The sequence below is a fragment of the Podarcis liolepis genome (genome assembly GCF_965112155.1).
Source record: "Podarcis liolepis genome assembly, chromosome: 1".
Taxonomy (NCBI): Eukaryota; Metazoa; Chordata; class Lepidosauria; order Squamata; family Lacertidae; genus Podarcis; species Podarcis liolepis.
Genome location: NC_139554.1, coordinates 41,181,861 through 41,208,625, shown reverse-complemented (window position 1 = coordinate 41,208,625; position 26,765 = coordinate 41,181,861). Strand labels below are relative to the sequence as shown.

At 40.4% G+C, this 26,765-nt stretch overlaps 1 protein-coding gene across 1 annotated transcript in view; it reads right to left on the bottom strand.

Moving 5' to 3' along the window:
* RYR3 (ryanodine receptor 3) overlaps positions 1-26,765 on the bottom strand; it is a 279,454-nt gene that overhangs the window by 79,542 nt on the left and 173,147 nt on the right. The window contains exons 46-65 of the mRNA XM_083504663.1: positions 26,419-26,539; positions 23,981-24,150; positions 22,703-22,923; positions 20,663-20,753; positions 20,243-20,383; positions 19,635-19,798; positions 18,912-18,990; positions 16,745-16,834; positions 16,341-16,487; positions 15,247-15,309; positions 14,721-14,796; positions 14,366-14,489; positions 12,702-12,817; positions 11,115-11,182; positions 9,788-9,909; positions 6,785-6,889; positions 6,184-6,233; positions 4,999-5,059; positions 3,842-4,080; positions 2,331-2,412 (exon numbers count right to left, since the gene is read on the bottom strand). Of these exons, the coding sequence (XP_083360789.1) occupies positions 2,331-2,412; positions 3,842-4,080; positions 4,999-5,059; positions 6,184-6,233; positions 6,785-6,889; positions 9,788-9,909; positions 11,115-11,182; positions 12,702-12,817; positions 14,366-14,489; positions 14,721-14,796; positions 15,247-15,309; positions 16,341-16,487; positions 16,745-16,834; positions 18,912-18,990; positions 19,635-19,798; positions 20,243-20,383; positions 20,663-20,753; positions 22,703-22,923; positions 23,981-24,150; positions 26,419-26,539 (2,330 nt within the window). The remainder of the gene's footprint in view (positions 1-2,330; positions 2,413-3,841; positions 4,081-4,998; positions 5,060-6,183; positions 6,234-6,784; positions 6,890-9,787; positions 9,910-11,114; positions 11,183-12,701; positions 12,818-14,365; positions 14,490-14,720; positions 14,797-15,246; positions 15,310-16,340; positions 16,488-16,744; positions 16,835-18,911; positions 18,991-19,634; positions 19,799-20,242; positions 20,384-20,662; positions 20,754-22,702; positions 22,924-23,980; positions 24,151-26,418; positions 26,540-26,765) is intronic.

Sequence of the window (26,765 nt, the reverse complement as noted above, 5' to 3'; positions counted from 1 at the left end):
AAACCAATTGTATATTATTTGATTTGAAATCTGGCGGCAAGGGGAGGAAACTGGATTCATTATTATGGCTTGATATTTTGTTTGTACTGATTTCCACAGAAAATAGAAAAGGGTGTGAGATCAAGGGTGCAGGGCTGGCTTCAAGTTAATGGGTGCCCTTGGACACAGTACCAATAGGTCCCATTGGCCCTTCCTTTCCTCCACAAAACTCTTTTATCCCCACCAATTATCACTAACCGGCTACTGCAAAAGGTGTGCACAATGAACATAGATTTAATCTATCATGAACAGTCACTACCTTTTTGAAACTCATTGCCACTGGACTCCCACAATATAATTTTATCCAAGATTTCATGTATCTGAAAAGTGGACTTGAGTCCATGATAACTTCTGTCATAACAAAATCGTTGATCTTTAGTATGCCACAACAACACACTTTGTTGTTTTAAAATAGTGATTAAAGAATTATTGGCCCAGAAATTCAGTACCAGAGCTAGATAGAGCTTAGTCTTTCCACACACAAAAATCCCCTCCTAGTTAGTCAAAGCTTTCTACATTTCAGCAGTATAATTTTGATGATCACAATCTTACACTGTTGAGGGTCAGAAAATCTCAAATTGAGTAGCCCCTTTAAAATATTTTAATCACTTGAGGAGAATGTCAGCCAGTTTAACCAGAAGGTGAAGTCAACTCAGAATTGGGGGGAAAACCCTTACGGAAATAATTCCTTAACATCAGCAGTTAATGCAGAAGGTTATTTTTTTAAAAAAGTTTTAACTGCACATAAGTTGCTTTACAAAAAGTAAAATGTTCAGAACATCTAGGAAGGAACCTCATTAAGCAGTTAGATGCAGGGGAGAGAGATGGTAATAATAGATGGCCTTGCAAATAATTATCTCATAATATGATCTCTTTCATTGCGTGTGGGGCTTGTCAAACTGCGGAGGGGAAAGAGAAAACCTAAGCAGTTTTAAAAACCCCCAAAACCTTTCTATCTCAATCGCGGGGATTCGAACCGCCAACCTTCTGATCGGCAAGTCCTAGACTCTGTGGTTTAACCCACAGCGCCACCCGTGTACCTTACCCAATGGTTAAAGTGGGAATCAAAGGCCGTCACAAGGGGGAAATAACCCTGCTCTGAATCACACTGGGCGGGTGCAGGATCCAGGAGACCCTACATGGCAGTCCCTGCCATTTTCTCCTGGGAGAAGGAAACCAGCTGTGCCTCCTACTTGTCAAGAGGCCATTATAAAGCCAGCACTAGGGGTGCTTCCAAGGAGGAGGCGGATCTGGCCTCCAAAGAACGTAGTGCAGCCATTGCTGCCGCTGCGGTGGCAGCAGCAGTGGACAATGCATTCTGTGGAGGTCAGATCTGCTGCCGCCTGAGATGGCCGCTTCACCTTGCCTCATGGGTGGGCCAGCCCTGACTTACAGGCGGGCAATACTGGTACGTTTAAGGCTTTAGAGCATTTCCAAGCACATTTAACAGGCAGCCACGTGGGAGCTGAAAGCATGGCAGCACTTGTTTACACACCATGTTTGGTCCCAGCTCTTGGTAGGCCCTGCCGAGTGATTGGCAATTGGCCTGTTCCCCACGTGGCCCACAGTTGGAGCCAGGCAAGCAAGGGTGGTCTACCACTACATTCTCTTCCCTGACAGTCACCAATGTACTCAATATGTAGAAGGGAGTCCTGTGACCACCACAATTGTGTGAATTTCCACTTGCAAGCTAATACTGGCAAGCTGTTCTACCTGTCTCATTTCTGCCACCATTTATTTTGTCTGGATTTGTATGTCCCCCGCTTCAGTTTTTCACAACTGATATTTAAAAAAATGCAGACACACTGGTGTTCTGAAACACTCTAGAGCAACATTTCACTGACACATTTCTGGCTTCCAGTGAGCCAAGAGTGGCTATTGAGCCAAAGGCTGCATTGACCCATGGAGAACCTGGGATGTAAAAGTGGGTGCGGCTGAAGTGTAAAAGGGGGCATGGTGAGAACTGCAGGCCTCAAGGCTGCCTTCTAGAAGCCTTTCCCAATACATTCTGAATACAAGAAAGTGAACTAATGTTTGAAGGGAGGTGGACACACCAACTACCTTTGGAGCAACCAAATTTCCTGCCTTTGAGCAGTAGGACAACACAGTCCCACTTGGAAGTGTCCTAATGCCCAGTGGAGAATACAAGGTATTGTTTAGCTTGCTTGTAAGGAAAGGCTTCAGCTACCAAAGGTTACCGGTGTGCTTTATAGAGGCACAATCACTCTTAACTCAGCAATATGCTTAGAGCAACTTTTCATAGTGTATTCAGCTTTTTTTCTGTTAAGTACCTTTCAACATAAATGTTCTTTCCAGTTCCAAGAGAGTACAGGCTACAAAGAATTCTGTAGCACGATACTTGGACATCACCTACTGGGAGAAAGAAAAGAAAAGAAAACACTTATGTTCAGCTACGTCATATTTTTAAATTGAATGTTTTGACCTCTTTATACAGTTTACCCAAACAACAGCCAATTGTTGTATATAGTACTCTCCTAATGCTTTATTCAATTTTATATAATTTTCTAAATAAAATTGTGGTGGTGGACTCTCCTTCCTTAGAGGTTTTTAAGCAAAGGTTGGGTGGCCATCTGTCAGGGATGCTTTAGTTGAGATTTCTGAATTGCCAGCGCTTGAGGTCCTTTCCTATTCTACAATGATATGATTATACCAATGCAGCCATTTTGGCTGGATACAAAGGTCATGTAATCAGAATTCCACTCACAGGAAGAGTGTTTCTGTCCTCCCCTCACAGAAGGGGAAGGTGGTTTTCATTGATTTGCTCTTTTCCCTGCATCCCACTGAAAACTTGCCCCTTAGGATTAGGGGGCTCGCTGGAACAGAAGGTTGTAGATGGGAAAGATAACTGATAAAAATTTCCTCCCTTCCTTTCACGAATTGAGGCCTGTGCTGGATCAATGACTCTAGGATTCATGGAAGATATGCCATCCAATGTGTTCCTGGACCTAACAAAATTCTAAAATTGGACTGCTGTCTTAATTAATCACAAGGCCCATCTCTCTCTCTCTCTCTCTCTCTCTCTCTCTCTCTCTCATCCCACACAGTCCCTATGAACCTGATGTAAAAGACTTTTGGATCAGTGGGAGTCTTTTAATTAACTTCAAACAGTCATGGCCCCTGTGAACCACACAGAAGATAGGATATCAGTCTCCACCAATTCCTGGTATATTTCAGCCAGCACTGATGTAAGACCCTTTGCCTAGGAAAAGTACTTAATGAGGCTGACAACTTTCCCCTCTGTTTTTAGCAACTGAATAACAGGCAAAGCTTCAATAGGCAAACTTCCCACCCTTCGCTGCATCCTATTCTGGGACAAGCTGCATCACTTGAATTTCTGCTGCAGGAGACCTCTCAGACAAGATGTGACAATCCTCCATAAATAAAATGGATGTACTGACCACTTAGAATGAAAATCTAGCAACATTCAGGAGGCTACTGTTAATTTATCCCTGAATGAAATCAAAATCCCTGTATTCATCACAAAGGGCTCAAAATTTATTAATATATGAGGCTGGAAGCATATTAGCTGCCATACAGCTTCCATGGAATCTATGTATTAAAAATGAAAATATAATGCAGCTTATTTCAGATTTTGCCATAGCTCATAGCATATTAGAATAAATAAGACAGTAAGTTAAATGAACACTTCTAAAACATGGTTTCAACTTCAGTTGAGCGCAAAGCCTTGACCCATTTTGGAATGAGCAGTGGAATCCTCATTTGTTCCTAGTTACAACTGAAACAATATTTGAAAATCAAAGATAAAACTGAGAAGACTTACATAGCAAATCGGTGCCAAAATGATGCTGGGCAACATGTTCAAAAATTGATGTTAGAACAGGCAACAATGCCACTGTTGTATAGTTGATATTCTGCGAGACCCCTTTAATTTGTGTACGGGAATGGGTAAATTTTCCAAGTTTAAGATTTTCTGATGTCTTCTCCAGATCTTCAGCTGCATTTTCAAAGAAGGCATGCAGTCCTGCTTTAACCAGCTCTGAACCTGATTTCATGACGGTTCTACAGGACAATTTATAGAACGTCACTTAGAAATCAAATGCCTATACTTTTCCATAGCAAATCAAGACTTCCTCAATTAATGTCTGTTTCTTTGAGATATAGGTGTCTACATTGACCAGACATATACCAGTAATTACATGGCTATTCAACAGTTCTTACTAAGCATGCTAAGAAACTATGTAGGAAATTATGGTGAGGAAGCTAATTTTAGTGCACTTGCACCAAGTCCTATAATGGTGAGATTATTTACCCTGGTGCTATGAAATGAGACTTACTTCTAGCAGGCTTCTGCACAGGGATACGAACATTACACATGTATCAGGAAAAGAGGCTTTCCTCTGCTTCTCAGTTATTGCTCAGTGTACATTTGCAGATTCTTTCTCAGACTCAGATGCCACCTAGGGGTGCTGCTTGGGAAATAGAGGATGCACTCCTGCTTAGATTCAATTGCTAAAAAAGATAGATTAGTAAAGCTGAAGTGAACTACTTTTAAAAACTGAAATTTTATAACCATATTTTTAATCGTTTTCTACTTTTGCTTTTGAAATTTACCTCTACAGGAAATGAAAACAGCACCAAGTCTGAAGTTTTAATGATGAATTTTAAGTACTGCAAAATTCACCACTTTTACACCTTGCTTTCAACTAAACCTCCTGACCATACAATCTACAGATGTCTACTCAGAAGTAAGTCTCCTCAAATTCAGTGAGCATATTCGCCAATATGTATAAGGTTACAGCCTAAATTGAACAGTATATGGGATATGTTACTACATAGCTTTCAAGAAAAATGTTCTGCTGGGAAGTAAATAATTTGGTTCCAATAATTCATTTTTTTGGGGGGGGGAAATATTTTTGGGAAAAATTCTTTGGGTGAAATAGTGTTCACATATAGGATTGATAAAAGGAGTAAACTTACCTTGTGTCTAGTGTCTGAGCTAAGATGTGTAGGCAGCTAACCATTGTAGCAGCATCACTACCTATTCAAAATGAATGGGGAAATGTGTTGCTCTTTTAAATTCTCCTTTTAAAAAGGTAAAATAAAAATTAATACATTTATTAAACCCACTTATGCTGGGGAAATCGAATATTCTTTTAACAAAAGTTGGAATCTTTGTTGATTTTTCTTCTTACATCATCTAATTATTAGATTAATGGATAGCATGTAGACTGCCCTTTCTACTTGCCTTTTATATTTTCCCCCATTCATAATTTACTTGGATTTCTTTGATTAGAGAACTGCCAATCTGAAAATATATAGAGTGTTCAGGGGAACCAAAAATCCAAAAGATTAGAAGATGTGCAGAATGTGCCTTGCACCTTTAAGGCTCCAATCTGTGGTCTAATGCCTCAGTAGAAGGGAGCTGGATCTCACCCATGCTCCTTCTCAGCTCTGTGCTATGATTGTCTCAAAGAGAAGTTTCAGAAGTCTTTCTTCCTTGGCATTTCCCTTCTTCAGCCTCTTGTAAGTGGCTCTCCCATATTTCCCTCCACGCCCTCCCTTCACACTTGTGAGTAAGGACCTCACTCATGAGTCTTATAGTCTTAGCTCCTGGCTGAAAAAACATTTATGGGGGGAAATGTATCTGAGTTGAAGCCAAAAGGGTTTAGGTAACGGTGGGAGCTCCACCAAAGAAACTCACCACCACCACCCATAGCACCACTCTGCAAATTATCAAGTTTCTGTGCAGTTTGTGCAAGGATAGTATATTGTACTTAGCACGATGCTACGATTGCTCCTCCACAACATACTAAAACTTCTCTTCCAGTAGTATCTAGTACTTTGCATGATATTATCATGCTCTTCTGCATTTGCTTAAATATATTATTGATAACACCGTAGTCAGAAAAAACAAAGCAGATGTATGTTGATACAGAAGCAGGAAATGGGACTCGTAAACAATTTTTACAGAATTGTCCCAGGGTATGACAGCAGGAGAGCTTGAAAGGACACTACAAAGGGACAGTTCAGGGATACTTTATCTTTAAAAAAAAAATCCTTTTCATGATTACTAGCTAAAAAGCATTCAACAATTTCTCATCAACCCAGAAATATCCCAGACAACTTGTGATGATAACTTAATGAAAATCTTTCTTAACTTACCAAAAAGTGAAATCCTATGTCTAACAAGAGCAGCAAGTTTGCAGAAAAGGCTAAAGCCGAAAAGAATGCAAAACAGCAGGAAAAATACAGAGGGGTTAAAGATTTGTTTAGATAATAAATTAATACAGTCGTGAGGAGCAACTGTGAGAATGGTAGATGTGAAACAAAGATACAAAGTATGTTTTGAATTAAACAGAAGCTGAGTTTGATAATAAATGCATTTAGAAATTATTTTCTATACATCTAGGGGGAAAGTGAATACTATTCTAAAGATTTTTTAATTTTGTTTCACAAATAAGCTCTTTGACCACTATATGTTATGTAACCAAATCATTCTGTGATGGTCGTTTCTTTTTGAAGGTACAAAATAAAAGAACTTAAGAATGTGAAAAAATAGAGAATTCAAATTAAAAAAAATATTGATTACAAATAACAGTTATGTTAAAGCATTGCTACATAAGGTTATGGCACCAGGGGGAAAAACAACTTATACTTTCTGCTTTATCAGTTCTACTTTTAGTAACCAAATAGTAAGCAAGACAAAATGAAGTTGAGAAGATAAAAGTCATCAGAAGAGAATGGAAATAATTATTGGACTTACTTCTGAGGGCTCTTTCTTGTCATGGAAAGGAGAACATCCTTTGATGGCTGACTCCTCCCATCCATTTCAAGAAGGCAGGACTTCCAGAGGCTTCTGGAATCTCTGCTGGGTGGAGGAAACCTCTCAGTTTTGGAGGCTTCCAACAGCTGAGGAACAAAAGATCATCTAACCAGAAATAAATTACTATTATTAAGTTCTAATACTGCAACTTTAGTTAACTCCACCAGGACAAGAGGTCATTTCAAGATTCTAGTGTGAAATAAGGCAGGATGTCCTCCTTTTCATGACCAGAAAGAACCCTCAGGATAAGCAATGTTTTCCTAGGTCATGCAAGGATATCCTTCAAGCACCAGAACCCATCAAGAGGTGAGACCTAACTTCAATACCCCGCCCACCATCTGTGATAGGATTCTTTGCTCAAATTGTGCTTCAGTGAAGGTATCTATACAGAAGTAGGTGTACTGAGTGCCCATCTGGCAGCTACTCTTCAGATATGAGATAATGGTGGGTTAGTAATCAGACCAGCTATGGTGCCTACCCTCAGACTCAATGTGCCAAAATACCTCCTGGTGGCTTAAAAGGTCATTAGTACACTAATGTCATACAGTCTTTGAGGAAGAGAGGCACATATATCTTTTTTTAGAGTATCACACTACTCCAGGGAACAAGGAATCCAAAGCCACATATTTAGAGTTGCTCTAGAAATCTTTCTGTCCCAAGAAACTATGGAAGAAAATAAACAAGGAATCTGAAGCCCAATTACTTATTTAGTAAATATTGTTCTCCATAAATACATATTGAGTATCCAACATGTATCCAACGTAAGCCAGCCTCTCCCCCCCCCCTCTCTCTCTCTCTCTTAAACTTCATTTTAGTTAGTGCATCATTCAGGGAATCACCAAAAAGCGTAGCACCCCAAAATAGGATGGGCTTTAGATTAGAAGCTAGCAATCCACACTCAATTGATTAACATAGCAATCCAAACTCCTGGTCCACCCTGCTGGGAAGGTTTCCCTCTGCCCAGTCCTGCCTGCCTTCTTCCTCCACTTGGGAGTTGACACAGCGGATGAGCATTCTTCCTAAGCAAAACAAGCAGCAGGCTATGGAAACTAGTATGCCTCTCCAACAAACCTTGGATTAGACTGAGAAAGGGAGTTTACATTAGTAGCTCTTGGTTGACACCAGCTTTCTACAAAGGAAGGTGGTGAAGTTCCAGTACTCTGAGGTTTGTATTAATCAAGGACTCAATTTAAGAAGTACGCAGGAGGAGAAAAGCTGTAGGAGAATGGCTGGATTAAGAAACCCAACATGATTTAGTCTCCCTTTTCCTGTGGGGCAGTTTAAGTGTCCCCTGGATTTCCCTCTTCAGTAAGATCTACACACCTGTTTGAGATGTCTTCCCCCAACCCTCCTGTAAAAATGAGCATGGTGGGTTCATCACAAGGACTACATTAACAGTAGATAGACTGTACTCATAGGCAGAACAATTCTGTTTACAGTTATCTGTAACTGTCTCCATGGTATTAGATCTAAAGGGAAAGCACAATAGATCAGTCTTCAAGGAGTGAAGCTGTCAATTCCTTTGATTTTCATTGCGCTTCATTCCTTATTTTTGTCAGGCACCTTTTTCATTGCTTGGACTACCACTCTCTATACCCAGTGATGGAACCCAGGACAGAAATGATGTGCCATCAATAATGGATGGCAGTAGAGGTCAACACTGAAGATTTTACCCGCTGATCAGGGATGGTGAATCTGCAGCCCTCCATATGTTGCTGGATATAACTACAGTCATCTCTATGGCCATCATGGTTGGGGCTGATGGGAGCTGCAGTCCAACAACATCCAGAGGGTCACGTGTTTCCCATCTCTGCCCCAGATGCTGAGGTGCTTTTAGACACAAGTGGAATAAATCAACCCTCCCGAATAAGATCCAGGCAGCTCCTGGAGGGATGAAGAATGCCAACTTGTTTTGTTTGTGGCTGACTACTTTATGACCTCTTCAGCAGTGAGTCCCAAAACAAACAAATAAAAGCCTAAGACTTTACTAACTAGCTTAAACTAGTTATGGAGAAGAGTCAAGAAAACAGCAACAACCCATACCTTGGAAAGTAATGGATACCACGCTACCTCTAGGTGAGGTTGGACAATATTTGAGAGGGCTCCCTCTCCCAACAGAGGTTCTGGAAGCCTTTGGAACCTCTGAATCTTTGAAGTAGATAGGAGGACTCACCCACAAGGATGTCCTCCTTCCATGAGCAAAAACCAAAACCATGAATAAACAACAACATAGGATTCTAAAGAATAAATAATACCAGGAAAGATTGGATAGTATTTTAATGGACTTACAAACAGAAAGTGAGAAACCAAAAGCAACATATTTGCATTTTAGAAAAGTGTCTGATAAAGTGTTCTATATATAATACAGAACATGAGCAATAAAATCAGTATATTGTGAATGAAAACACTTAGATATAATTTGAGAATTATATCTAGATTAAAACGTCGCCGAAAGTGAAAGGTTTGAAAAATCTTATTTGGTATCTTAAAAAATATCTATTTAGAAAACAAAACAAAAAACCTATCTCCCCCAGGAGAATAATTTGAAAGAAAGACAAGAGAATCAGCGAGAAAATCAATAATGTAGAGAAATAAATAAAAATGACAGTATTCTGAACCAGTAAGAAAGGAGTTTTACTTCTTTTTGTAATTACATTTCTAACTAAATCTACACAAAAGATATGTATGTCAAGTTATTCATGTTATTTTTCATATTATTGTTCTATTATCTGCATCACCAGAGTGTAAGGTGACTATATGAAGAGGTACGTATGTGACCACTCAATGTAGACTAATATAATTAAAATACAAGTTTGGATTATAAAAAAACAACAACTGGCTAGAGTTATAAGGATATATGAAATAAATATTTTAAAGAGCCTAATACCTTTATTATATCATGATTTTTCCAGTATCATAGACTATTTTTTCTTACTTACATACCTTGCTACCATTTCTTTTTCTTTATTTGAAGCATATCCACTACTGCTGAGTGGCTTAGTTGGGGAGGAGAGGAAATACAGGCAATGGTTGGTAAAATACTGGTCAACTAGTGGAAGCAGAACCTAGGGAATTCAGATAAAAAGGTTTAGCTTTAACTTGTAAAAAGGATAAAGCTAACATTTTTTAAAGTGAAGTTTAAAAGTTTACAGTTGAAAAATTTAACCAGTTAGCAATTCCTTTAACTTTTAACTTGTTAATTAACTAATTAATTCCCATGATGGCATTTATTCTTTTTTCAGTCCATATCTTACTTTACACCCTTCCTTCATACCTTTCAACTTCCTGTTCCTTATCTACCCGCCATCTTTCTCAGTGTTTAAAGGTAAAGGGACCCCTGACCATTAGGTCCAGTCGTGGCCGACTCTGGGGTTGCGGCGCTCATCTCGCTTTATTGGCCGAGAGAGCCGGCGTACAGCTTCTGGGTCATGTGGCCGGCATGACTAAGCTGCTTCTGGCGAACCAGAGCAGCGCACAGAAATGCCGTTTACCTTCCTGCCGGAGCGGTACCTATTTATCTACTTGCACTTTGACGTGCTTTCGAACTGCTAGGTTGGCAGGAGCAGGGACCGAGCAACGGGAGCTCACCCCGTCATGGGGATTCAAACTGCTGACCTTCTGATTGGCAAATCCTAGGCTCTGTGGTTTAACCCACAGTGCCACCCGTGTCCCTTCTCAGTGTTTAGTGAGGTTTTAACCCTAGACAAAATGAAAATTCTCTCTCACAGAAATCAGACTGCAACTGGGGTGGTTCTTCAGTCTGAATGAATAGAACGCAACCTATTTTGGATGAGGTTTCACTCTCCTTGAAGAAGAAGGTGAGCTGCTTGAGGGTACTCGTGGATCCTACACTGTCATTGGGGGTACAAGTGTCCCTCCATCGCTGCTTTACTTAAACTTCCACCGTTGTTTTAAACCACCACTATTCCCCTCTTGGTGTCCCTCCCTTCTTGCTCCCATGCCGTGGCCACTGCTGTTGTATAAACCTGCCTTCACTTTGCCCTCCAACTCTGCCTCAACATCATCTAAATCCAAGACTGTGATGAGGCACTACAAATCTTCCAATGCGGGCTGCATGATGGCAGCCCTACATCAAGAGAGGGGGGGGGAGAGGGAGAGGGGGAGGGGGAGAGAGAGAGAGAGCACTAACCAATTTTCAATACCAATTTATTTGGGTTTCTTTACAAAATCTCAACATTAATACATACTACATTCTTGCATTACTGTGAAAGTTAAAGTAGTTCATTTGTTTTTTAATGTAACAACTCACTTTGGCAAAGAACTTAATTTCTTGGTCATGTGGTGATTTCTCAGTTTTTCCACTGGTGACAATAGCTTCTGGAGAGAAACAATAAAATGGTAAATATCAATTTACATCTTCCATGGGCTTTTGAAATACATGAAGTCAAAATTTCAGAAGCACCAACCATATGATTTATATAGGAACAGAAGAGGCAACTATGTGCTCCTATTTAGTGATCATCTCCATTTAGGCAAACGTGATAAATGATAAAGCTGCTTAAGATCTTGTGGATGCTGAAGATGAAGTGAGAAAGTCCATCTGTGTGTGCTCAACTCCTATTTCTGAAGCTTTCCCCCCAAAAAAATAGTTTCTTTTTTTCTTTTCTTATTTTGAAATGGGTTTTCATTTAAGTGCTGCTTCATTTATGTGAAGCACAAATAACTTTTTGGCATCATGTAATCACAGTGGCGGAATCACTGGAACAGGCAAGAACAAACCCAAGAGATATTTTTTAATGACAGATTTTGGGAGATATTAGGGTGCCTCTTTTTAGGGTGGGATATGGCCCATAAGTTACAGGTTTGACAAAAAGTACTATTAGATCACCTGAAGTGTAGATTTAGGAGTGGGATGCTGGGGACAGTGGATTGGGTCAATCCTCTCACATGACCGCAGGCCATCATCATCATCACCATGTATTCTGCTGTTTTTATATTGTTTTAACCGTCTCTTAATTTTATATTTCTTACTAAATTTTGTTGTTTTAATGTTGTAAAGCACTCTGGAATCTACTGATAAAAGTATGGTATACAAATTTCAAAAATAAAAATTGCACTTGGGCGGCCATACTAACTCAAATGGAGAATCAGTAGCATGCCTAACTTCACCCTCCTGTTCTCCGCACTATTCAACATTGCTTTAAAAGGAGCTTCTTAAATGTGAAATTAAGGTAAGTGAGCATTCCTTTTTTTTGTCTTGAAAGACATGTGTGAACACAAAAGACCACAAAGCTTGTGTGTACATAACTCCCTTGAAGATGCTTGGCCAGCATCTTCACCCACCATCAAAGCTTCTCTCTTCCCCCCTGAGGCAGAAGATGGGGCAGTAGAGGCAGCCGTTGAAAAAGCTCCAAGCACCCTTGCCCCTCCTGGGAGCAGCATTCTGTAGGAAAACTAGTGCTGAGGACCCTTTCTTCTGCTGGAAAGAGAACAGAGTGATCTTTTCTCACTGGGGACTCTGCATTAACAGTTTGTGCGCTATTCCTTTGAGAAAAAAGCACCATGTGGGTGGGACTGGCATTTTCTGCATGACATTCATACTGGGCAAGGGATGTTTCCTCAAAGGAAAAGCTACATTAAGGGTGCCTGTCATGGCCACCTCTCCTTTCCCCTTCTCTTGCCCAGATATGTGTGGTGTGGTGGGCTCAGGAAGACAGAGGCTGCTATGGATGCTCAATGTGCAAGGTCAAGCAGGCCTGCAAACACTTCTGCACAGCAAGTAAGGATCAAAGCCCTGCACAGTCCATGCCACTTCACAAGGAAATGACAACAATAGGGACTGTAACTGAATTAGGGTAAAATCTGCCTTTCTGATTAGTAGCCTACAGAAACTTACCTAAATGTGCAATGAATTCTTGAGCAGAGTCAACATATTTGAGAATCTTCTTCAGAAATTTATAGGCAAACCTCTTTTCCATGGATGAAGCATCCATCTCCATGCCACTTAAGCCTCTAGTAAAAAGAAGCATGTTTGCTTAATATTAATGACTTCAAGCTGAGCTACTTTATCATATTGTACATGTTACTTTTGAAACATTATTTGAAATTGCCCATTTTTTAGGATTGCAGCTTCTAAGTGGGAAAAGGGGACCATTCATTTACCATAAATGTATTTTTGAGGGAGCCCTAAAATGCTGAATTGAAAATGTTGACCTGCATAGGCAAAGCTGAGAAACTGTCAATGCTCTGGGTGGATTGGCACATGGAGATAGGCCTTGGTGAAATCTGCTGAAGCCAGGTAGTTATGCCTCCCAAAGGGAGATCAACAATTCCATACAAAAAATTCAGTATGTTACAAACTTGTCCAAGAACTTCAAATCCAATATCATCTGCCAAGTGTCCCCTTTCTTTGGAACAATAAACACCTGAAAACCTCTGTTCTGAGGTTACTTGCTTGACTGCAGCTATCTGAAGAAGATGACCCATGGCCGCTTGCATCAATTCCTGTTTCTCTGGATTTCTGAGTTTCATGTGAAGTGACTTGGCAGAAGGATTTGAAATTCTATCCAATATCTTTAACATAATTCTTCAACCAGTGATGAAATTTGCTTGCTTCTCACCTGGTAGCAACATGAAGCAACCCACACCCCCAATGGTGGCTTTGGAGAGTCAAAATTGATTTTGCTGCATTCCTCCTCTGGATGGTGTAACATCTGGGAATCCTGAACTAGGCTGCTGCTCTCTAGACTGAAATCTGAACTGCCCCTGGGAAGGAAAACTGGGCCAAATATCAAGGTCTCTGAATCCAGATTGTAAGGAATGACTAATTTGATATGGATGGTATCATTAAAACAAATTTTGCTGTTTCATTATTGGAGTGCAGAAGGCATGACCTTCTTCTTACCTTTCAATATATAACTCAGAGCCTCTTCACCCAACAATTTCTTCCCAACATATGGAGCTCAGACCAGATGTCAATTTGCATCTGTCTCTCAATGACAGAGCCATAGGACATAGGATGCATCTAGCCACAATCTCACCAACAGGGAGGAACTGATCGACAGTACTGGGAATCTTGGGAGGAAGTAATCACACCCTCTTGGATTTCATGATATGGAGGCAAGGGGAAGCTGAGGGTAGCTGGAGATGCACTCTGGACTTTAAGAAGGCCAATTTTGAAAAAACTGAAAGGCCCCATGGTCAAAAATACTCAAAGTGAAGGGGATTCAGGATGGATGGGAGTTTCTTAAAGGTGAAATATTGAAGGCTCAAATGCAGTAAGAAAAGTGGGAGGCATCTAAAGAATATGGTGTGGCTTCATAAGGAGCTTACAGATGAGCTGAGATTTAAGAAGAGCATGGATGAAAGGTTAAACCATGAAGGAAGAGTATACATGAGTAGCCAACAAGGTCAAGTGTGCCAAAGCTCAAAATGAGCTCAGGATTGCAAGAGAGGTTAAAAATGATTGGGAAAAGGTTTATTTGGCTATGTCCAAAGCAAGAGAAATAAAACAAAAAACTAGGGCAACACAAGTTATTTACACAGTGATATACAACTTGCCTGGATATGACAATGCCATTCACTAGAAGAAATTTAAACAGTTCTTGTGCTTTCTCCCTATCCCGAGACTTTTCTTTGGCTGTCAAAGTGTCATAAGGTACTAATAAAGGATGGCTACCTCCACCTATGGTAAGATGAGAGAAGTGTTAATATTTACAATAGGAATTGACAGACAAACTAAGACTGTGATCGTCATTTCGTCTACTTAGAGGTAAGTCCCATTGAATTCCATTGATCTTACTCCCAAGTAAGTGGGTTTAGGATTGCAGCCTAAGGCTATTCTTATCATGTCATCTCTATTTTCAGATATTCCCCTACTGAATATAAGGTTTCACACAAAACATTTCAGTCTTACCTTTACTTTCCAATTCAGTTTTCTTCTTTTTAGCCCAAATGTTATGATAGTTTTCTGCTACCACTTCAACCATTCCCTGTATCACCACCAAATCAAGAAGGAATAATCCAAAATCAAAAGAAATAATACATTTTTTCAGAAATATATATTATAGTATTTAAATATATCATTTATAGTAAGTGTTAAGCAGGGAAGGAGGAATACCTATGAGGGCATCTGTCCAGGGAAAGGCTAATTCCATCTTATGTCTTCCAATGCTTTGTTACATAGATGGAGTCAGGGCAGATATTACCATAAAGGATGCCCTTTATGGCTCATGGTGCGGATCCTAGGGAAATGAGGACCTATTTATGTTGGATGTGGTTTGTTTGAAATGCCTTATGGTTATGATACTTTCTGTTCTGTGGCTAGAGCAGGTCTCCCCACGGTACTTTTGAACATAAGGACACTCTCTGGTTGGCCCTTGTTGCTCTTATTTAAGTATGAATAGGTGCTTTCCTACATTTTTGAATAGTCTTATACAAACCTGGATTTCTCTGGAGAGTACAACATTTGAAAGATCAAGTGGTGCTGGGTTGTATCCATTTCCCTATTATTAAAAGGAAGAATTAGTGGTTTTTTGCATATTTAGATTCTTTACATGTCAATCTATATTGAATGAAGTTATTTTAAGGATGCAAAATGCCTGGTGCTAAGTGTTATTAAAAAACTTAAATTAGGGTGAAACTCAGTTAGTACCATCGCACTCGTGGAAAGGCTTTTGATCCAGTGGAAGCATCGTTTAATGCAGCAGGAGAGCAGATTTTTGCCAATATCCTGAAGTCCCCACCATCCCCTGAAAATCAGCTCCAGAGTGTTGGGGAATTCTCTAGAAGGTGGCATGGAAGCCTGGAAGGAGCCATGTTTCTTCAGTCCCTGACAAGCTAAATCCCTGCCACTACAGTGAAAGAGAGGCTTGCTGGGGGACCATACAACTGCTGACACACAAGACCTATGAAGTACAAAGTGGATGAACTCAAATTTAGACCCCTGCACTAGAAAGATGTGTCTTCGTGGAGCCATGTTCTACAGGTGTGAGTGAGTGCTAAGTCTACAGATTCCTGTCCAATATCATGGGGTATGTCCACTGCATAGTGTAGATGACAGCGTACAGCTGTCACCCAACCTGCATGGGAGCAAGGCAGGAAGAAATCTAGAGGTTCTGTCCTCCTACAGCAAGGTAAGATCTATCTAGTTTGCATATTCCTCCCTGTGGAACAAGTGGGAGGGAAAATAGCATTCTATTAAAAACTGTATTGTGTCGAAAAACTTTCCTCACAAATAAGGGCTGAGTCACCTGATCATTAGATATGAAAAAGTCACAATAAATTGGCAACTGGAACAATTTGCCATGGGGAATTGCTACTGCGAATGTTCCAACGTCCTCTCCATCTCAGAGTGTGGCAAGCAATATTCTTAACACATTTCACAGGACTGGTTCACCACACCAATATTTCTACAAAGGTTTTTTTTTATAAAATAAAAATAAAAATAGCAAAACAGAAATAGCATTAGTTTGCAGGGAGAAAAATGAGCTCATATTTTTCTCTAGTCTTTTTTTATAAGAAAGTTCTGCCTTACTTGGCTGGACTGTGATATGCTACGGAGCTTTTCACTTTCACGTTGTTGTACCATTGAATCGCCTTCTTTTGTCCTTTCTAGGCTCCATCCCATTGCTAACATGGTTTTAAGAGATTCTCTGGCAGGCCATCGATAGATTTCCTTTTCCTTAAAAAAAGATATATACAAATTTTGTAACATTTCACCTAGAATAAGTCTAAACTGGAGTATCATACAAAGGTCTTCACGCTGTATACAATTTGGAAAGCTAAACTTAACATGATTTGGATTTAAATCTCGTCATATTTTAATGCTTATTAAAATGATGCACCTTGCAGCATCAGTAATATGCATGTATTAATGAAACATGCACACAAAATCTGTTGTTTCATTAAATAATGCAGTTTGTTTTTTTCCTTTATTACCTTTTCGGTCAGTGTTTTAAAAGGCCTCATTAAAGGATGTGTCTTCACATTTTCATCGATTGAAGATGCATACTTCCACCCACTATTATTCTGAAACAGACACATAATTCACACAACACGTAATTAGCCGATGGAACAAATTATCTGGGATGGCCACTATAATAAATTTCTTTTTTAAAGAAAAAGAACTAAATGAAGTAACTTAGAAAATGGCAAGAGGCAAGAACCAAAATTCCATGTTCAGATCCAAATATGATACTGCCTGGTTTTCCAGATGCTAAATACAAAATGAAGCTATCAACACTGTGCTTTTGGTGAATATTTTAGCACAACTGCACATGCACCCCAGTTTTTTTGGAGATAGCTCCATTCCTACCATACACAGAATGAAGAAACAGATCCACCACAAAAATGAAACGGAAAGAAAATCTCCACAAAATTATTGTCTAAACCCCTGATAAGATTGGAGAAATATTTCCATGTGAACGGGAAGAACATAGACACATAGGATTTCTGCAATTCTGTGCCTTGCATGTTCAGACCCAGAGACCTCCCCCCTAAATAAATACCTACATGACTCAAATTTTAGTTTTGGTTTTTGGCAGAATTTCGGCCACAACTTTATTGATTACAGAAAAGTGAATGGTAGCATAGGTTCTGGTTCGACTAGCTTTCTACACCATTGCAGGTAGCGCTGACCCAGAGCTCTATCATAGGTCAGCCAAGGGTGACCACCTGAGGTAGGTGAAAAGCCCGGGAACAGACTCTGTTCACTCCTCCAGATGCTCCCCTGGACTCTGGCACAGGCACAACCCCTCTCAGGGGTTGACCAAACCAAGTTGAGTCCCTGGATTCCTTTAACGGAATACCCTTCACATAGGGATGGCGAGAACGTTCTCCCATCCCTATCACATGAACCAGTGCCTATCTACAACCTTCCAAGTTGTGAAGATTTGCTATGTGGCAGGCAAAACCCAAATGGCAACAGCCAATCAGCCAAGTGGGGAAAATTCCTGCCGTGCCCCTGTCCCAACGACAGACGACACACGATGGCATAGCAAGATCAATCGCAAAATACCCTAAATATAGGGAGAGGTAGGTGGGTCTTCCGTTTGCATGAGCTGAAAGAGAATCTTGGGTCACGTGCAAGAGATTAAATAGGTCCCTCAAACTGTTTAGACTGCACCCCATTGGCCAGATTACACCCAGCTATGAGGGACCCACCAATTGCGCGTTGTGGCTATCCAATAGACCCACCCACAACCAGAAGGTCAGTCTCCAGGTCTCATCACAACACGTGCCCTCTTTTAGGGAGGACACGATTTCTGGAGCTGCTGGGTTCTGTGTCATTGTGTAGACACATTGTGTAGGTAAAGTTAAAGGACTCCTGGACAGTTAAGTCCAGTCAAAGGTGACTATGGGGTTGTAGTGCTCATCTCGCTTTCAGGCCGAGGGAACCAGCGTTTGTCCACAGACAGTTTTCCAGGTCATGTGGCCAGCATGACTAAACAGCTTCTGGAGCAACAGAACACTGTGATGGAAACCAGAGCACACGGAAAGGCTGTTTACCTTTCCACCACTGCGGTACCTATTTATCTACTTGCACTGACATGCTTTTGAACTGCTAGGTTGGCAGGAGCAGGGACAGAGCAATGGCAGCTCACTCGTCATGGGGATTCGAACCGCCAACATTCTGATCGGCAAGCCCAGGGGGCTCAAGTGGTTTAGACCACAGCGCCACCCACATCCCAATACATGTACTTCCAGTTCACATAGTATTATTATCTGCACATTTCCACGTGTATAAACAAGCTAAAATGTTCTGATTTCCCAATACTAGTTAAGAGTTAAGGTATTGCTAAGGACACAGACTATTTCAGGCTGAGTCAATGTAGGAGGAAATTGCAAGAACCACAGCACTTTATTGCATTCAGAATCTGCCAGAAGATCCCCAGATATTTTGAGAGAAAAGAGAAAAGAGAGAGAGAGAGAGAGAGAGAGAGAGAGAGAGAGAGAGAGAGAGAAGCATTACTAGACATTGCTGCTCTGGTATAACAGTCTAGGTGTCTGAAAGGCAAATCTGTCATGGAGATAAATTGGACAGATTTCCAACATTCAACTCTCATTGTCCTTCTTTGACAATTGTCAGATTTATAATAATCCATACCTTGTCACAGGCCCATTTGTCATGTGTATGTTCAGCGTACTTGTTGACAATATACTCCAACTTTTCAGGAAGTGTAAAACTGGAAACACAAAAGAGCAATATAATTTATAATTTGCTCCAGTTAGGCGTATATGGATATGCCTATTTATATCAATTTCCATGAATAAATATTAAAAAAATTATCTGGATAATGATGACAGTGGTAAAAGGCCTAGATTACGTTGTTAACATATTCTCAAGAACCTATGCTTCCCCATCATGATTTGATGACTAGCCAACCAAATAATTGCAATGATGCACCTGGGTGACTTATAATAAGGGGCTGGAGAAGCAAGGAGTCGTTACAGCTTTATACTGTTGTGTATGCCCCATTCTCTTTTACTCTCCCCTCACCTTTCCTCCATTTCTACTGGGCTGTTGGGAACAGGCTGCTCTTGCAAGAGGTCTGAACTGATTGCTTGCGTTGGTCTTTCCCCACTTGCTCTTTCCATCACTTCATCCATTTCACATTCTACCCTTCAATCTTTTCCCTCCCAACCATACTTTTCTCCCTCCAGACTTCATGAAATTAGGCCAGGGCCTGCAGGAAGTAAGATAAATACTGCAACCCTTTAGCCACAGGTTCTCTACCCCTTGTGTTAAAGAGATAGCAAGGCCCCTGCTAGGCTGGAAAAAGAATCCCAGATTGATTAGTGCATTATGAGTGAGGCACTTATGACTTACTTCACTGTGTTGATAGGTTTGGGATCAAAGTTCCCGTCAGCATCCACTGAAGTCTGTTTTTCTAAAACTGAGGTAATTCGGGTGTCTAAATAATCTGGTGGCAAAGCCCCAGCTATTGCACTTAAACAAGGCAAGGCCATTCGGAAAAGCTCTGGATCATACTTCTGCAGGAGAGATAGGAACTGGTTGGAAAGTCCAATAGAAAAACATGCAAAATATTAGTTAAGGCAACACAGCCATATAGAAGCAGCATTAGTAGATGCTGATAAATGAAGATTTATTTATTTTTTAATGCAGGCACCTAGCAGAAAACCAAGCTACATTTATATATTGTTTAAATCAACTGTTTGAAGGCTTTGTTCATAGCAAAAAAAAATAAGGCTAAAGAAGTTGTGTCAGTTTATTTGACAATGTAAAAAAAGTCCCAAAAGTCCTATTGAATCAGTGGGTATGTTGGTCTGAACAGAGCTCTTAGTGATTAAGTAGGGCGTTTTCCTTTCACTAGGTGCATCTTTATAGCATTTAGTGGAAGCAAGCAATTTGTGCTGTGTACAGAAGCACAGGTGTGAATTGTAGTGTCTCTTGCAAATATTACTCTGGACCTTTACCTTATGAGAGAGGGAATCAAATATTCCCCAGAAAAGTTTTTCAGATAAATGTAATTCTTCTTCAGCTGCAATTCCATAATTTCCCCACCCTGAAGGCAAGCAATAATATTTCCAACATTGTTCATAGTGATTTGTTAGCAGCTGTGGATGACAGACAAAAATAATACATTAAAGAAAACTATCACAACAGTTTTCACTCCTTTTTTAATAGAAAACTCTTAGCAGCTTTGTTTATAACGTAATGGCAAATCTTATGTTTTAAAGCAATTGTGCTTTAAATTATGTTTGACTAATAAGAAGGCCTTTATTCTTGAAGATGTGTGCTCAGTCAGCCTTCCAAACTGTTTTTGAAATTAAAAGAAAGAAATCTCTCATACTACTGAAAGATTTAACATCCTTAGTAGAAATAGAAGGATTTACCTTAAGTGACATTTTACAATATTCATTAAGTAAGGGTACATCAAAAACCAGCCGTCGTAATAGCTGCTGTAGCATAGAAGGCCGTAAATGACTAGAATTAAAAAAGAAACTCATAATTAGTAATGTGTACATGTTGATGAAGCTGCAAGGCAATTACACAAATGACTGGAATGCGAGACAAACAGTGCAAGTGTTCTGTAAAACAGATTACCTAAAAGGAAAACAGCAGAGTGATTAGGATCTACTCAGTTATGTTCAATGGAAGCATTCTTAAGGGCAGGGCAATATTCCATTGAAGCTATCACATAAGCAGAAAAATTCTGATTCTAATCGTGTCTCGTGACAAGAAAAATAGAGAAGGAAAGTTCTATATTACCCACCTCTAAACTGGCCTGTATTTGACCATATGAAAGAAGCAAATTATAATATGATCCTAATTAACTGAATCCCAGCCCCACGTACTACATGACATTCTGAATAATTTGGTATATATACTCTAGAGTAGTAGTGAGCAGTGTAACAATCTTGCGTGTGTAACAAACTCTAAGTTATTGGGGGATTTCCCCCTCAAGGAAAGTTTCAGAAAGAGACTTCCCATATGTATCTAATTGGTCACTGCGAGAGCAGAATGCTAGACTAGATGGGTCTTTGGGCTGATCCAGAAGGTAAATGAGAAGCATGACAGATTATATCACTGCTATGAAGAAGAAGAAGAAGAGTTTTGGATTTGATATCCCGCCTTTCACTCCCTTTAAGGAGTCTCAAAGCGGCTAACATTCTCCTTTCCCTTCCTCCCCCACAACAAACACTCTGTGAGCTGAGTGGGGCTGAGAGACTTTACAGAAGTGTGACTGGCCCAAGGTCACCCAGCAGCTGCATGTGGAGGAGCGGAGACGCGAACCCGGTTACCCAGATTACATGACTACCGCTCTTAACCACTACACCACACTGGCTATGACTTAGGAGGGTCCTCTGATACTGGAACAATATTGAAAACGTGCCTAATTTCTTCCTGGTGGGTTTGATGCCCCCACTCACTCATTTATCACATTGACCTGGGAACACCCATGGTCTTTAAAAATATGTACAGTGTAAGCAGAGTTAAGGGTAAGGTGTTGTCGAGGAGAACTATGGGGAAGGAATCTCTAGTAATGGGACTGGCTCCTATCATTAGGCAGAGCAGCACAACCACCTCAGGGGGTAAATGCTTGGGCAGCGGGGGTGGCCAAGATCCAACTGCCACTCTAGGCAGCTTCTGCATGTGGAAAAGGGAGAGGTGCCACCTTGTCCTTTGGCAGAAAACTGTCAGGCCAATAAAGAGGCACACTAGAGATTCAACTTAAAAAACAACAACTCCTCCTCAGAGGTTCTATGTACAAGCAAGTGGTGTGTAATTTTGTTAAATAAATAAATAAATTTAACCTATCCCTTTATTTAACCTGCAACCTCAGACGGGACCTTATGGTGAAAGGCAGGTAAGAAATTGCATGTTTACATCCACTTATTTCTGATTTTCTCTCCTTTAGAGAGGGCTAACTGCCTTCTAGACAGCTGGCATCTAATTGCCAAGGAGGCTATGTTCTCCTGCCTATCTAGGATTCTATTGAGAAAGGCCTCCCTTCTGACAAGCTTCCCAGATCACTTTGTTACACAGGTGCAGTAGTAAATGAATTCCCAACTAACGCTTCCTGCACCTAGATAAATATATAATTTTTGTACATGATATAATGTGAAGTTCTCATTTGAGGATCAGAATTGATTATCTATAACACACTTGATATGTTGCGTTGTAGTCAGGCACAATGAATTAATCCTGTATTATTTCCTTGTGTACACCCAGCCTCATTGCTTGCTCTCTTCACCTGAGATTTTTGCTGCATGTAATTTAGAGACCAGCCAGAGAGGTGAATATAACTCTGTTAATAAACCTGTTATAGCACTAAAACCTGTGGGAAGCCAGAGTCAACAGATATACAATAAATTATACTGCAAAGGCAGTGTGTTTATATGGAACAGAAAACAATCTTTATACATACTTACTGGCAGATAGCAAGCAAACATTCTTCAATGGTGTCTCTCTGTGCTTTGGTAAGAGAGCGTCCCTTGGATAGTCGATACATGGTATGAAGTGTGGAATCAATCAGAGAGACATAATGCTCAGTCCCCGAAAAGAGAGAAGCGCACCGTGTGAGCAATGGAAAGACAGCTGTACAAATATATCTATTTAGAGCAAGAGCTGTCTCTGTAGTACTCAAAGAAACCTGCATAAAGGACATATAATATATACATATTACTGCTCGGTCAATGTATATATAGTCTGTTTCAGTTTTGTGCATATGACTTCACTGGTGGCTTGTGCAACTTAGAATCACACCAAGGTGAACCTAACCATGTATAGCAGCAGTCCAAGGGCTGGATAAAACTCCAGTCATTCCAACCTGCCTAGACTGAAAAAAGAGGGTTTTCAAGCATCTGGAAGGCAACAGTACAAGTCTAGAAGTTTGTATTCCTCTTGATGGGGCATAAGTGTGTCATTAGAACTAAAACTACACTCTTCATTAATCTTTTCGATTCTGACAAAATTCTCTGTGCGGCCTAAAACTTTACATGTCCCTACATCAACAGAGATAGTTCTAGTATTTATATACTCTTCTATATTTTTATATATTACATCTTCCTTACCTGCCAAGTCTCTAACTTTGAATATATTAAGTTTTATATTTCCATTTACACAGTATCACTCCTAACCCAAGATCTGACTCTGGTTGTAAACCCTTCTTAGCATGAACCATGCTTAGTTTGGATGTAGATCTAAGATGAAACCATGCTTAATGACACTGGGCAGAATTTCTGCTTGAGCAATGAAGAAGCATGTAGTCATCAGCCTGGGTTATGATTCCTTGACCATGTTTAATATTTTGTCTGCACTGGCCTGTTGTAGATTTAATAGACGAATAAATTTTCTGGGTTTCGCTCAGCTAACAACAATTAAGCTGTGATTGTTTTTCAATTCTATATACAGAAATGTTTTATCCTACAGAAAACAAAGTCTTGTTGACTCTTGGTTTTTCTTGGTTGCATTCTCCCTCAATTCCCATAAGGTGAAAATATTCTATAAGAACACACAGGAATTTGTGGATTTATGGCACCAGTCTTGTGTTATTCATTGATTGTAGCATCATCAAATGAGAGCTAAGAACATAACACTTCTAGATTTAGTATGTTGTTTGTATTTTATAATGTCAATGAACAACAAAACTTTACCTTATACATCACTATGAGTACAGTTGTAGATTAAGGCAGTAACAAAATACTCACTGTATCCAGTGAGGCACTTGCTCTTAAATCTGGTAAAAATCCAACTTCCAGGAGGTGGAGAAGGAAGCTTTGGTCCTTTATACCATAGACACGATCTAGAAAAAGTACCATGGGTGCCTTATGGTCAGGGCAGAAACTTGCAGACATGTCTGGTTCTGTAACAGTTCCATCTGAAAAGAAATCCAATTGTGCTATTGTTCATACAATTTTAGCTTTATATGACTATTCACAAACTCAAATCAAAGTATCCCAGGTCTGCTGGTTTTCATGGTCATATTGTAAAACCTTTAAAATACAAGAGGACACAGCAATCTGAATTACTTTGGAAGTAGTGCAGGACTTCAAATTTTAAGAAACAGGGTGGGAGTCTGTGAGACACCATGGGAGGAGGAGAAAATGGTTGGTAAGTTCTCCCCGCCCCTTGCATGAAAGTATTGAGCCCTGATTGCTGTGGAGTGTATCACTGACATCTGCAGGTAAGTCCAGCTTGGTTAGGTGCCGCTGTTCAAACTCCACACAGTCAGCTGAAGCCACTTGGGATCCAGATGAAGAACTGGGCCCTGAGAGAGATCTGTTGTGTGCGGTAAGTGCCACAGAGGGGAGACTGCCAAGTGGCGTATCTGAGGGAACCAAGGTCTGCGAGGCCAGAATGGTGTGAAAAGGAGGACTCTCACATGCTCTTGCCTGATCTTTCAATGGACCATTGGAATGATGGGAAGTGAAGTGAAAGCATAGAGAAGACCTGGTGGCTATGGTGAGAACAGGGCATCCCATGTCTCCACTGATGGTGACTGGAATCTGGGAGGTTATGATACCTGTCTGAGGCAAAGAGGTACACCTGGCATTGGTCAAACTTTGACAGAAGCTGTTGAAAAACTGCCAGATACAGTTGCCATTCCACTTGGTCCATTTTCCTGAGGCTCAGTCAGTCTGTTTGCATGTTTAGGAGACTGGAGATGTGCTTGGCTGTGACTGACTGGACGCTGTGTTCTGCCCAGCTGAGGAAGAGGGATGCTTCTGCCTGAAGCTGCCAAAATTGGGTACCTCCTTGTCTGCTGATGTTGGGTATTGCTGTGGTGGAATCCATGCAGATTAGGATGTTGCTGAGTTGGAGATGAGGAGCAAAGTGTTGTAGGGCAAGGGAGCTGTTAAGAGCTCGAGCCAATTGATGCTCATTGATGCTTTGGTGGGAAACCATAGGCCCTGGATGTTTAGCTCTCCACAGTGAGTCCACCCTGTGAGGCTGGCATCCAAGGTGATCATTGTTCTCGGATGATCACAAAAAGGAGAGCCCTCTACAGGCTGGATCACTGCCCACCATCTCAAGGCTTGGCAGAGGTGGTGGGGCAGTTTGATGTGCAGGTGTCTTGCTCGATGCAATCTTTCTGGTAGGCAGTAGAGCCCATTGGATATGATGGGCATGGTGCTTTGCAAATGGAGTGTTATGCACTGCTCAGATGCCCAGAGCTAGAACCCTTGCCATAAACATGAAATCCACTATACTGGATTTTCTGAAGGTCAGAACCTCAGCTGATCTTTTCCACACATTCCAGAGAGTAAGAAACTAGGCCTCTGGAGGTTTCCAGTAGGGCCCCCAAGTGGACTAGCTGATTGGCTGAGGTTACCTGGAAATAAGCTTCTAGAAGAGAAATCTATTTATGTGAGTAGGTTTGGAGATATTCTTTGATAGATGGTAGACTTTCCATTTTGAATTTCCTGTAGGTTACCCACTGGTTCAGAAATTTTAGGTCCAGAATGGGTTTTCCATGAAGCGCCATGTTTTTTGGGTGTCACGAAAAAGATTGAATAGATGCCAAAGAAGCATTCCTCTGTAGGGACTGGTTCTATTGCAGCTGATTATAGAAGGTGGAGTACTGCCCCTTGCATAATAGCAGAGGATTGGTTGATCATAGAATCATATAACTGTAGAGTTGGAAGGGACCCCAGCAGTCATCTAGTCCAACCCCCTGCAATGCAGGAATCTCAGGTAGAGCATCGATCACAGATGGGCATCTAACTTCTGCTTAGAAACCCCCAAGGAGGTTCACCACCTCTTATAGGAGTCTGTACCACTTGCTGAACAGCTCTTACTGTCAGAAAGTTCTTGTTGATGCTTACTCAGAATCTTCTTTCTTGTAACTTGAAGCCATTGGTTTGAGTCCTACTCTCCAGACCAGGAGAAAACAAGTTTGTTCTCTCTTCCATATGACAGCCCTTGAGATATTTGAATATGTCTGAATTGTTAATGAAGTAGTTGATATACTGATATAGTTAGATTTGGGGGGGGGGGGTTGCTATGCATTACTGTCTTTAATACTGACTTGCTTATTCTATTTTTTAATCATTGTAAGCTGTATTGAAAACAAATTCTGTGGAAGGATGGCATACAGAGAAATTGATTGAGTGGTATTTACCCAAGACTTTTAAAAATGCCTTACCTTTATTTACTGCTGGCAATTTTAGAGGTATGCTTATAATCCCAACCAAATCTTCAGTTGGCACCAAGGAACGCAGGATGGAACGTATTCTAATAGCTTCACCTTTTCCAGTTTGGATGAGCTGTATTTTTACACAAAATTCAATTAACAGAGGCAATATTCTCTTTAACTTTTCTCTCTCTCTTTTAAAAATGTGAATAACTGCAAAATTATGGACTCTTTTTCTACATATACAAACTGTTTAAATATTGCTACTTAAAGGGTCATTCTATGGGATAAATAGTTTTTCTTTTTAATAAATACTTGTACTACATGCATATAAATATTACATAAATAAAGTACTATAT